The sequence below is a fragment of the Sminthopsis crassicaudata genome, chromosome 1 (assembly GCF_048593235.1).
Source record: "Sminthopsis crassicaudata isolate SCR6 chromosome 1, ASM4859323v1, whole genome shotgun sequence".
In the NCBI taxonomy this organism is placed as follows: Eukaryota; Metazoa; Chordata; class Mammalia; order Dasyuromorphia; family Dasyuridae; genus Sminthopsis; species Sminthopsis crassicaudata.
The window spans coordinates 163,229,625-163,241,738 of NC_133617.1; the positions used below are offsets into that span (position 1 = coordinate 163,229,625).

General features: G+C 37.9%; 1 protein-coding gene across 1 annotated transcript in view; it reads right to left on the reverse strand.

The window, feature by feature from the left end:
- PXDC1 (PX domain containing 1) overlaps nt 1-12,114 on the reverse strand; it is a 54,125-nt gene that overhangs the window by 19,613 nt on the left and 22,398 nt on the right. The window contains exon 2 of the mRNA XM_074270714.1: nt 553-644. Coding sequence (XP_074126815.1) covers nt 553-644 — 92 coding nt within the window. The remainder of the gene's footprint in view (nt 1-552; nt 645-12,114) is intronic.

The window sequence follows — 12,114 nt, forward strand, 5'->3', positions numbered from 1 at the left end:
AACTGATTTAATTCATCAACTGGGTTCAAATCCTGACTCTGCCCCTTGCTATTTGAGGGACCTTGGAGAAATACATTTCACCTGAGTTTCTATTTCCTTTTGGGTCCACATTTATAATACTAAGGACATAAAGAAGTTATGGATAATTCTAGGAATTTAAAAAAAAAAAAAAAAAAAAAAAGGCTAGCCTCTGACAAGATTGCACTCATCCAATCCATTTCATTTGAGCTTAATTAAAGATTACCCAAAATCAAAGTACCCACAAATCCCACCAAAATTATCCCACCAGAAAACATAAAAGGAACTGACCAACTTCAGACTCCTTGGCTGCCAGGGCACATTTCACCCTAAGAATTGATTTGATTGTTTTTGTTTAGCTTTGTTGTCATTCCCTATCCCATGCCAAATAAGTCCACTTACAATAAAGTGGACTTCCCTCTCTTCCTCCCCCCTTGTCCCCTTTTCTTCTCCTTTCTCCACTTTTTTTCTTCCTCTTGCCATCCTGATATCACTCCTTCTCTATCCACTAAATGCAAAGGTAATGATACTTACTTTGCACGGCATGCTAATAATAGTTTTTAGGAGTTTCTCCACTTCATTAAGTCTGGCTTCTATATCATGAGCATCCTTTATGGCAATTAGCCCTAGGAATTAAGACAGAAAATCCTGTTAAAATAAAAACCCAGGAAAGGAGACTTTTTAAACAAAGACAATGGTTGTCCTACTGAAACTTGTAGAATTGTCCTAAAATGTACAGAAAGGGCATATCTTAGCATTTCTAGTGTTTATACTGAACACTTAAGTAATCCTGTAATAGAATTTCAGAAACCCTTGATCTCAGCTTTTACTATTCCCACTGATGACATAGTGAACTGCTTTGAGTAGCTGGGCTACCTTTGGAAGAAATTATTTGATGATGGGGGAAAGTGAAGCCATATTCTTACAAGATGGGACTTCCTGATATTGGAAAAGATTGAAGGCAAAAGGAAGAGAAGTTGGCAGAGGATGAGATGGACAGTGTCACAGAAACAATGAATATAAACTTAGAGATTGGCCTGAGTCACAGGGTCATGAATTGGACACAATGAACTGAATGACTGAACAACAAAATTGAAGCTGACAGCAGGATAAAATCTTTGCTATTTCTGAAAAATCTGGATTAAGACCCATAGGCCCAGGGCAGGAAGGAGCCAGAACTACAAAGCTCAACTCTAGAATATTACTAACTGTGCTTAAGCATCCCTCAGCCGAGACGGGCTGCAGGGGAAGATGAGAAAAAGCTTCAATCCTAATTCACCCACAAAGCTTTCTTCCTAATTATGTAGCTAGAGCAGCCTGTCACTAGAGGGCCTCAGTAATCTTCCTCAGTCCACAGATCCTGTGTGCATTAACCATTTATTTAAATACTGAGTTTAGAGAGGAAAAATGATTCCTCTTTGCTCTAAGAAAACCAAACTGGATATGAGTCATAGATCTTTCCAAGAACTACTTGAACTGTCTCTCTGTGGCTGTGATCAGAAATTCTAAAGTTTCTATGTAAGGAAGTAGAGTTACAATAAGCTCAACTCAACAATCACGAGTATTTGAAAATCCTATTGATTTAAGTATTTGTGTTGAGTGACTCTACTTAATTATGATTACAGAGAAACCGGACCTGTAATTTTGGTTGTATTATAGGGAACTCCCAGTGAGTAGCTTCCTAGAATAAAGCAGGCCTCTACAACGTGTTGGCTTTCTCAACTTAGGCTCTTAAGAGAATTGCATCTTACTTAAGATGCAGCCATGTGCAGGTCCACAGTTCTTCTGCTGAAGCAGATTAAAATGGAATTGCAGATATTTAACAAAGTAAATAAAAATACAATAAAATAGTGTCAATATGTAGTTTTCTAAGTTAATATATGGCCCAGAGGGATATTTACCTAAGACTTAGTGGCTCTATTTCTTTTTGAGTTTGATACCACTATTCTAAAGCACCTAGAAATCAATTTTCTCAAGTGAGAAAAGAAGACTCCTATGTATATTAGAAACTTCCCCATACAAGAACTGTTATCACAAATCACAAAATCACAGAAACTATATAACTATTGTTGTTGTTGATTCATTTTTCAGTAGTATCCTCACTCTTCAAGACCCCATTTGGGGTTTTCTTGTCAAAGATGATGGAATAACTTGCAGGTAGCATGGTTCTGATTTGGGCTCTGATTCCAATCCCACTAGCTGTCTTTTTTACACCAGTGTCTCTGCAGCATTCACAGGGCAATATTACAACGTACTCCTGATTGTGTCTATGATCCCAAATTGATGATTCATCTTTTTACAGATGAGGAAAATGAGGATCACTCAGCTTTCTGCGAGCAGAACCTAGATTTATCCAGAACTGTACTATATTACAAAAACCACAATCTGGATTTTAGTGCTTGGCCAGAGCAAATCATGCTTTGCCTTAGTTTCCCCCAATGTAAATAAGTGACTATATCAGGGCTCTAGAAAATCCAGATTTGTTTTGCAAGGCTCATGATGCTCAGGAATCCCATCACAGCACCTGGTGCTTTCAGTGGCTGCTTAGATGAAACCACAGAAGTACACTCCGCTTCTCATTTGACTCACATTATTTCAAGGAGACACCCACAGCACCAGACCAGGTTGCTAAATGAAAACAGCATTGGGACTCCTGAGGGAATCCCATAGCCTGTTTCAGCTATCAATGTACCTTGCCTTGACTTGGGGACCAGTCCCATGGTGCACGGAAATGGGATATGGAAGGCACAGGATTGGTAAGAGGCACTCCCTGGGGATTCTACCTACCCCTCCCATGGCTGAAGAATTCTGGTCCGAAATGCTCAGCTCTCCAGATCACAGAATCTAGAAGTAGAAAGGGCCTCAGAGACCATTAAGCTTAACTGCCTCACCATACAGACATGGGCACTAAGATCCAGTGTTTGATTGCCTATTGAACATAAAAGTCACAGGCATTAGAGAGGCCTATGAATCCAGAACTGTTATTTTTTGCCCTCTTCCCCACTGCCTCCCTTTGCTATTTTCCAATTCTGTCAAGATCTTTCCGTAGGCCCTTTAAACTGTCTTAATTTGAGTGTAGACTTGATGGAAACCAACAAGCTCAGTAACAAACTACCCATATTCCTCTTTCCCTAAAAACTGAAAAATTCAATTGGCTCCTATATTTCTGACATTTCCTAGATTCAAAACAAATCTGTCTTGAGCTACCTATTGAAGACCTGGAAAAGACAGTTCTTAAGTCTTTAACAGAGGTTACATGTTTCAATATAAGAAATGGATGTAGTTTTATCAATGGATAAGTCATTTTAAAAGGTGCATTTGCGATCTCCGCTTTACTGATGTATCCCAAAGACCACAGAGACTTTCTATCTGACTTGCTATCAATGTGTTGTCTCTCTCTGAGAAAGTGACCTCCCTAGAGCAAGGAATGTCTTGCTTTTCTATTTGAATTTCCAGTGCTTAGCAAAGTGAACTTAGTAAGTATTTAAATAAATGCTTAAAAAAAAATCATTATTTAATGATTTAATTAATTAACAATGACTTTTAAAAAATCATTATAAAAATGTCATGAACTATCATTCATTAACAGGATGCCCTCTCCCCAGTTTTATTTCAGAAAAGAAATGCTCATTTCTTTGGACATGTGCATTATAAGAATTTTATGGTTTTCTCCTAATATTCAACCCCAAAACAAAATCACAGTCAATAAATCAACATTTATTTAATGCCTATTTTGTTTCAGATGCTATGTTAAGCACGGGAAGTAAAGAAGCTTCTATTTGATTTATTCTTCTTTTCTCTACTCTCCCCCAAACCACCTCCACGCTTCACCTTCCAAAATTAATCCTATATTCCATTTTCCACCTTTTCTCTTAATATTCCCCCACATGTATGACCCAAACCAAACTATCTCCTGAATACATACCCAGGCTCTCCCACCCCAGCCATTATTCATTCTGTTCTCTTTACCCATCCTGTCTTCCTTCCTCCTCTTTGTCTGATGAATTAAAGCACAATTCAAGTATTTCTTTTTCAATTAAACCATCTCTCCTTAATCTTTCCACTGACTTCACAATAATTCTGTTTTTACTTTCTCTAACATCTTCCCATATTCACCACTAGATGGTAGTAGGTTCCTCCTCACAGAATTTTGTCTTCCAGCAGGGACAGAACATCCCAGAGATAAAACAAGTTATTTCTACAGCTGGGACAAGCCTTAGGAGGCGGAGGAAAGGTGTGGGATGAGAAGAAAATCTCATTATGACTCTGAGATGATCATTTACTTATTACTTATTTAAGGAAGCAACTCCACGGGTTGTCATTGGTCTGCATGTCCCTAAAGCTGCTTCTTAGCGCCTGATTCTATGACTGAGTCCAGAGGAAGCCCAGGGTAACCCATCCCAGTACACAGAGCTGACAAATGTCAGATCCAGGCTTGTCTCCAAGCCCAGTACCGTTTCCTCCTTTCTCATAATGTCTCACTTACCACACTGTTGTCTCTTTATGTGTTTATGTCTTGTCTAACTGAGAACAGGCACTCCTTCAGGGCATCATACTTGGCCCCTGCCAGTGACAGTGTCTTCCAGACATTGTGAGCACTCCTTGGTAAATAAGTCACAGGGAGAAGAAGTGATCCACTAAGTCCATTTGACTTCCATTGAGTCACTGTGAGTCATTATTGTGGATGATAAGAGCTGACAGGGAGTCTTAAGCATTTCTAGCAAGTATTGAATCTCATCGCTGTCTCACATGATATTCAGGACAACTACACAAGCCAAGCAGACACTGTAATTGCTATTAGCATCCCCATTTAACAGATGAGAACCGGAGAAGTCAAGATGGTGATGTTAAATATTAAAACTGGGAGTTCAATCTAGCACAAGTTCAGGGCTCTATTAACTAATGACATTTTTCCCTTCTTGTGTCTTCCTCTTTGTTTCAAGGTCAGTCAATTAAGAAGTATTTATTAAATGCTAGGCACTATGCTACTGGGGATTCAAAGAAAATAAAAAACAAATAAAATCAGTCCCTGCCCTTAAGGAGCTTACATTCTAAGAGAAGAGATAAGGCAGGGGCAGCTGGGTGGCACAGTGGATAGAGCAGCAGTCCTGAGTCAGGAGGACTCAGGAGGAGTTCAAATCTGATCTCAAATTCTAGTTCAAATCCTAGCTGTGTGACCCTGGGCAAGTTACTTAACCCCAGACTCAGAAAAAAGAAAAGAGAGAAGAGACAAGGCACAAATAACTTAGTACAAACTGGGATAAACTGGGGGTAGTCTCAGAGGGAAGGCATGAAGATTGAGAAGGACTGAGAAGGACCTCTTGAAAAAAACTTTAGTTTAGACTTGAAGGAAATCAGGAGAGTCAGGAAATAGAGACTGAGAGACAATAGCATGGAGACAGCCAGTGAAAATGTCCAGAGTTGACAGATGGAATGTCATGCATGGGGAACAGAGAGGAACCACCGTAACTGAATTGCAAGTGCTGGAGGTAGGAGGAAGAAGCCAGATCACAAAGGTTTTGGAAGCCAAACAGAGGATTTTATATTTGCTCCTTAAGGTAACGGGGCATCGTGAGAATTTATTGAATAGGAGGATGGTACGGTCAGACCTGCATTTTAGGGGGAGCAATTCAACAGCTGAGGGAAGGATAAAGTGGAGTGGGGAGACATTTAATCCAGACAGAACAGCCAGCTGGCTAACTGCTGTGTGTATTGTGTACATGGAAATGTACAGAATCTAAATCTAGTTCTCCATTTCAGTGTTTCTCTATTTACTGAATGGAAGGGAAGAGACTCCATCAAAGCCTGTAAGTTGTATCAATTGGGAAAGTTCCAGAATGAGAGAGTCCGGGTTCAAATCCTGCCTCTGATACTACCTATGTGAGCAAGTAAGGCATCCAGGTGTTGCCTAGGATTCTCAATTTGAAATCCTGAAAGTCCTGAGCTCAAATGTCATCTCAGTCATTAATTGTGTGACACTAGATGTGTGAAACTGCTTCAATTTCCTCATCTATAAAATGAAGGGATTGGTCTGAATAATTTTTTGAATCTCTCCCAGCTTTAAATATATAATGCTGTGAACAGAAGAATGCTTTACAGACAGTCATCCACTCAATGACTACTTAGTGGCTACAATATTCAAGTCACTGGACATACTTCCTGTTTTCTTCAATGTATTCCAAGAAAAAAAAAAAAAAAAAGGAAGGGAAACAGGATGAGACTTATCAAGAGAAGAAAGGAGATGCTCAATCTCCAGCACTGAAAAAAAAAGAGCAGATAGTTGTTTCTACTAAAACTCTGTGAGAGAGAAAGGGTTAGACTAGATGATCATAGTGTTTTATGTTTTGCAAAGTGCTTTATATTAACTCATTAGACCCTCACCACAATCCTGGGAGATAGATGCTATTATTATCTCCAATTTACAGTTGAGGAAACTGAGGCAGTTTCATGCAGCTAGCATCACACAGCTAATAAGTGAGTGAGATCACATTCAGAATCCTAAGTACTAACTTATTGATTCTTTGTCAACCTCAGTCTCAAAATTAGGGTATCCAGGGTGCTAATATCTAAGAAGTTGTATCCTACTGAAAGAAAATACAAAGCTCAGGGCTTCAGATGTGAATCTCCATTTCTCAGAATTCTAGTTATTTTAGAAGTTACTTCAGAAAACTATAGCCCAAGACAAAAAAGTTAAGGTTCAGATTTGCCCACGTTTCATCTAATTCAACAAATATTTGTTATGCTACAAATGGCCTTATTATTGACATCTAAATAGATTTCCTAAATACAGAGGAAAAAGCCTCTTTGCCCTATTCCACACTGTCTCCCTTAAGTAGAAAAATAGCATTTTGATTACATATGTGTTTCCTGGGAAGTGGAACTTGGCATAATGTAAACAATTATTAAAACAATTATTGTTCATCTCTTTTAATCCAGGCATTGCATTTGAGACTATATCCTAAAGTATTTTGACACTAGCAGTATGAAACTGCCTCAATTTCCTCAACTGTAAAATGGAGATAATAATAGCATCTATCTCCCAAGATTGTGGTGAGGATCTAATGAGATAATATAAAGCACTTTGCAAGACTTAAATGATGTAATCACTGATATTGGAGGTTGAGTTTGATTACTTGAACTCTGGAGTTCTAAGTTTCCTTAACTTAAAGCAGGTCCAATGTCCCCACTAAATCTGCCATATATGGTAAGCTCCCAGAAACAGGGGGACCAAGCTGCCAAAGAACAGGCTGAAAATGGAGCAAGCCAAAGTTTCCATGCCAATCACTGATGGGCTTTGATCTATAAGTATTCAATGTATTTCTAGTCTAGGCAAGACTCAAAAAAAAACAAACAAACAAAAAAAAATCTTCACAACAGCATTATTAATCACTTTAAAGTAAGTACACTGTAATAGAAATTATTCTATTCTTCTACAGAATTAAACTACATGCCTATGAAGGTCCCTTTGAATTGTGAAATTCTGTGTTCTGGTCCAGGAGGAATAGATTTTTAAAATATATCCAAAAAGCACAACTTACCCAAGAGCTTAATTGTCCACAAATGTCCCTCTTCAATTTTACAATTTCCTATCATAGTTTTTTCAAGACTTGCCTATTAATTAAATGATTAGTTTAGCCTTTTAAAAAATCTGCCTGCCTACTTGATTATTTAGAAGTGAATTGTTAGGTTCTAATTTTTGCTATTATCACCACAATTTTGAACTTTACATTACAAATGCACTGTTGAGAATCACAGAGCTAAGGAACTTGACCAAATAGCCCAAGTCCCTCACTTTACAGAGAGCAGAGAGCTTAAGAGGTAAGAGGTCATATAAACAAGAATAAACAATCAAAACAAGATGGTATATATGGACAAGGATTTTTGCTTTATTTATTTATTTCTCTGATGTCTGATGATGAGAGGATGAAGTTTTGCATTAGTGAAATTTATGCGTATATCTAAAATGGCAGAATATAAAGAAAAATGTTCTATCACTCCAAAACAAAACCTTATAGCAAAAGTTCTCAAAATGTATTCTGCATCCCTCAGGGTGTCTATAAGGTCAGTAAATTAAGAAGCATTTATTAAGTGCCTAAGTATGTGCCAAGCACTGTGCTAAGTGCTGGGGATACAAAAAGGAGGCAAAGAACAGTCCTTGCCCCTAAAGAGTTCACAATCTAACAAGACTTCACAAACTATTTTCCTAACATTAAAATGTTATTTACCTATAAAAAATATTCCTCCCTTTTCAAGCTGCCCCTCTCTCTGAGGCTGGATTTTCTTCATACACTTCAACTAAAATAGCAAGCCACAGCAAGTTGAATATAGAAGACATGATCATCCAGATAATTTTGAAATTTGATAATGAAGACATTAAAAAATAATGCTGGCCCATTTTTAAAATTTATAAATGTTTCCTTTTTTTAACTTTTCATTTACAAAATGTTATTTATCTGAACATGTAATGGACTAATATTGTTATTTTTAAATATATCCATTTTAATTTTTAATGATAAATATCAACAGGTATAACCAACATAAAACAAAGGAGTACTTAACTTTTAGGAGTGTCAAGGGATCCTGAGAGCAAAAAGGTTGCAGAATACTAGCTTAGAGAACAGGACTCAAAAACGATGGACTGCCACTCTGGAGACTGAGCAGAAGGGGGCCCTAACATTCCATGTGTGCATCGAAGTTTCTTTCTATTAAAAGGCAAAGATCTCACTTGGAAAGAAGTCCAACAGCCTCATTAAAGAATCGCTCTCAGGGAACTGATACAGAAAATAGTGCATGCCCTGGCAATTTCCCTAATTTCTGCTCAGATACATTCACTTAGGATCTATTTGACTTTCAATTTTACATCATATACACTGGTGGTACAAAGGGCTGTATTCATCTTTGCTCCAAGCATCTGGAAGTTAGAAATAGAAACTTGGCGATAATACCCTCTTCACAGCAGGTTGCCAATTCTACACTCTTATGGGGAATGAATTGCCATGAGCAGTGAGTGCTCTTCTCTCCTAAACTGGCTCCATCCCTAAAATCTACTCATGAGGAATCTGTTTTGAAGTTAATTTCCTGTTAAATTTCTTTATGCACATGTAAATGCTTGATTTATTTCTGTGGACCAAAATAGATGACTTTAGGAAAACATAGGAATCATTGGAGATGAGTTATCACTCCCTAAAATTTCAGGATTGGAAATGATCTTAAGATTTACAGATGGAAGGAAACTTTAGAGCTCACTCTAGCTCCCTTCATTTGACAAGGATGCTTCACTGCCTGTGGTTTGAAATCCCTCCCTGCCTTCATGAGCTGCTGTGGCAAAAAAGGAAAAGTAAAAAACCCTGTCCTTTGATCATCATTAAGTTTAGTCATTTTTCAGTCATATCTGACTCTTTGTGATCCCATTGGGGTTTTCTTGATAAAAATATTGGAGTGACTTGCCATTTCCTTCTCCAAATCATTTTGCAGATAGGGAAATTAAAGCAAACAAGATTAAGTGACTTGCCCAAAATCATATACCTATTAAGTGTCTGATCCTTAAATTGAACTTAGGAAGATGAATCTTCTTGACTTCAGGCCTAGCACTCTATTCAATGAGCCATTTAATTTCCTTCTGTATCCTCACCCCTTTTGGTGATGAGTTTCTCTCAAATGAGCCACACCCCTGGATTACAGACAACCTATACTTGAAAAGCCTTACTCTTAGGCTAGCCAAAACTTGTATTTGGGAGGGGATAAAGCCTTCGAAAATCCAGGGTATCAGGGCAGCTAGGTGGCTCAGTGGATACAGCACCAGCCCTGAAATCAGGAGGACCTGAGCTCAAATGGAACCTCAGACACTTAATACTTCCTGGCTGTGTGACCCTGGGCAAGTCACTTAACTCCAATTGCCTCAGCAAAAAAAAAAAAGAATTTCAGGGATCACCTCTAGTCAATGATTCTAAAGCATCTGTACAGGGATTCAGAAGATTTTGAGACATAAATTAAGCAGATTATTACCTCCACCTTCTACATTCAGAAACCTAGGTTTTGTGTGACTAAGTCCTAATATAAACAAATGATGATGTCTTTAGTAAATTACTAGAGAAGACAAATTACTTTCAGAGAACTAGCCAGTGATAGCTGAGATGTTAAACACATGGTCTGCATGTGACCTTTAGCATAACAAAACCAGATTAAAATTGGAAAATATTTGACAAAATAAATAAAAATGCAATGTTCTGTTACATCTGATTCTCTACCTCCATTTGGGTTTTTTGAGGAGCAAAGATCCTGAAGTAGTTTGCTCTTTCCTTCTCCCATTAATTTTACAGATGAGGAAACTGGGGCAAACTGGGTCAAGTGACTTGTCCAGGCTCACAACTAGTAAGTTTCTGAGGCCAGATTTGAACTCAGGTGAGTCTTCCTCACTACAAGTCCTGGTGTTCTATTCACCAAGCCTAAAAATGCAATAAAATGTGGTTAATATTACATTTTATAACTAACTCAATATGCAGCCCTCAGGGATTCTGACTCAAATATATGAATTTAACATCACTGAGCTTTAGAATCTGGAAGAACTCCAGTCTCTGCATATTCTGGCTACTGGATCCTGAATAAGTCCTTAATCTTTAAATATCAGAGTCAACTTTCTAAATTTATAAATTGTATATTCATCAGCAGTGGCAGATCAAGTTCCTCTTAATCTTAAATGCTAGTAAACGTTAGTAGTTGCATTTTTCTCCCTACCACATGCCCCTACACTAGCTGTCCCCCATCTTCCCTCCCAGCTCTGTCTTTAGGCTTCCTTTAAGCTTTAAGTTAAAATCTCCCTTCTCTTCTCCACTAAGGTGTGCATTCCTGCTGAGACTGCCTCCAGTTTGCTCCATTTATATGTTGCATGTCCACAGTTGTTTGCATATTGTCTCCCTCATTAAAACGGAACCCCTTTGAGGATAGGGACTATTTTTGCCTCTTTATATTCCTAGCTGCTTAATAAACTATCTAATTTTTGCTATAATTATCTCCATTTTGAATTTTCCATTACAAATATACTTTCATACAAATTTTAATACTTTTAACACAAATATTCTATAAGTCACAGACAAATGAAGGCAAGGGTACAACAATAATAATAGCTAACATTTATATACCACTCACTAAGTGCCAGACACTATACTAAGCATTTTACAATCATCTCATCTGATTCTTATAACAACCCTGGGAGGTATTATTATTACTATCCCCACTTTATAGATATAGAAATTGAAGTAAACAAGGTTTAAGTGATTGGTCCAGGTTCACACAGAAATTAAGTGTCAGAAGCTGGATTTCAATTCAGTTTTCCTCACCCTGGGGCCAGCACTCCATCCACACGGCCACTGCATTTGTTGCTGTTGTTGAGCTGTTTCACTTGTGTCCAATTCTTTGTGACCCAATTTTGGCAATTTTCTTGGCAAAGATCCTGAAGTCATTTGCTATTTCCTTCTCCAGCTCGTTTTAGAGAGAAGGAAATTGAGGCAAACATGGTTAATTGACTTGCCTGGAGGTAAAAGCTAATAAGAATGCAGAACTCAGGAAGATTACTCTTTCCAAGGCAACTACCCAGCTGCCCATTGATTAAGTACCTCTTGTATGTCGGGCACTGTGCTAAGTGCTTTACAATTATTTCATTTGGTTCTTACAACAAACTTAGGAGGCAGGTACCATTATTATGTCCCATTTTACACATGAAGCAGTTTGAGTGACTTGCCCAGGATCACTGAGCTAATAAGTATTGGGGGCAAGGTTTCAACTCCAGGATCACCGCTCTGTTCAACTAACTTGAACATACTTGGTATTTATTTAATAAATGTTTGTTAATTCGACTTGGCTTAATTTGAAACGATTAAAGAAAGCCTGAAGTCCAAAGAACAGGAAGAAAGGAGATTATAATTCACGATGTATAAAAGGCACTGGGTTTATACACCAGGTCAATTAATAATGGCTATAAAAAACCCACATGTACAATCATCTCCATAGAAGCACAATGTGTCACAATAAAAAGTTGGAAGCAAACTTTATACCCATCACTGAGGAACCACTGAGTCAAATGTTTGTTGTTAAATTGTG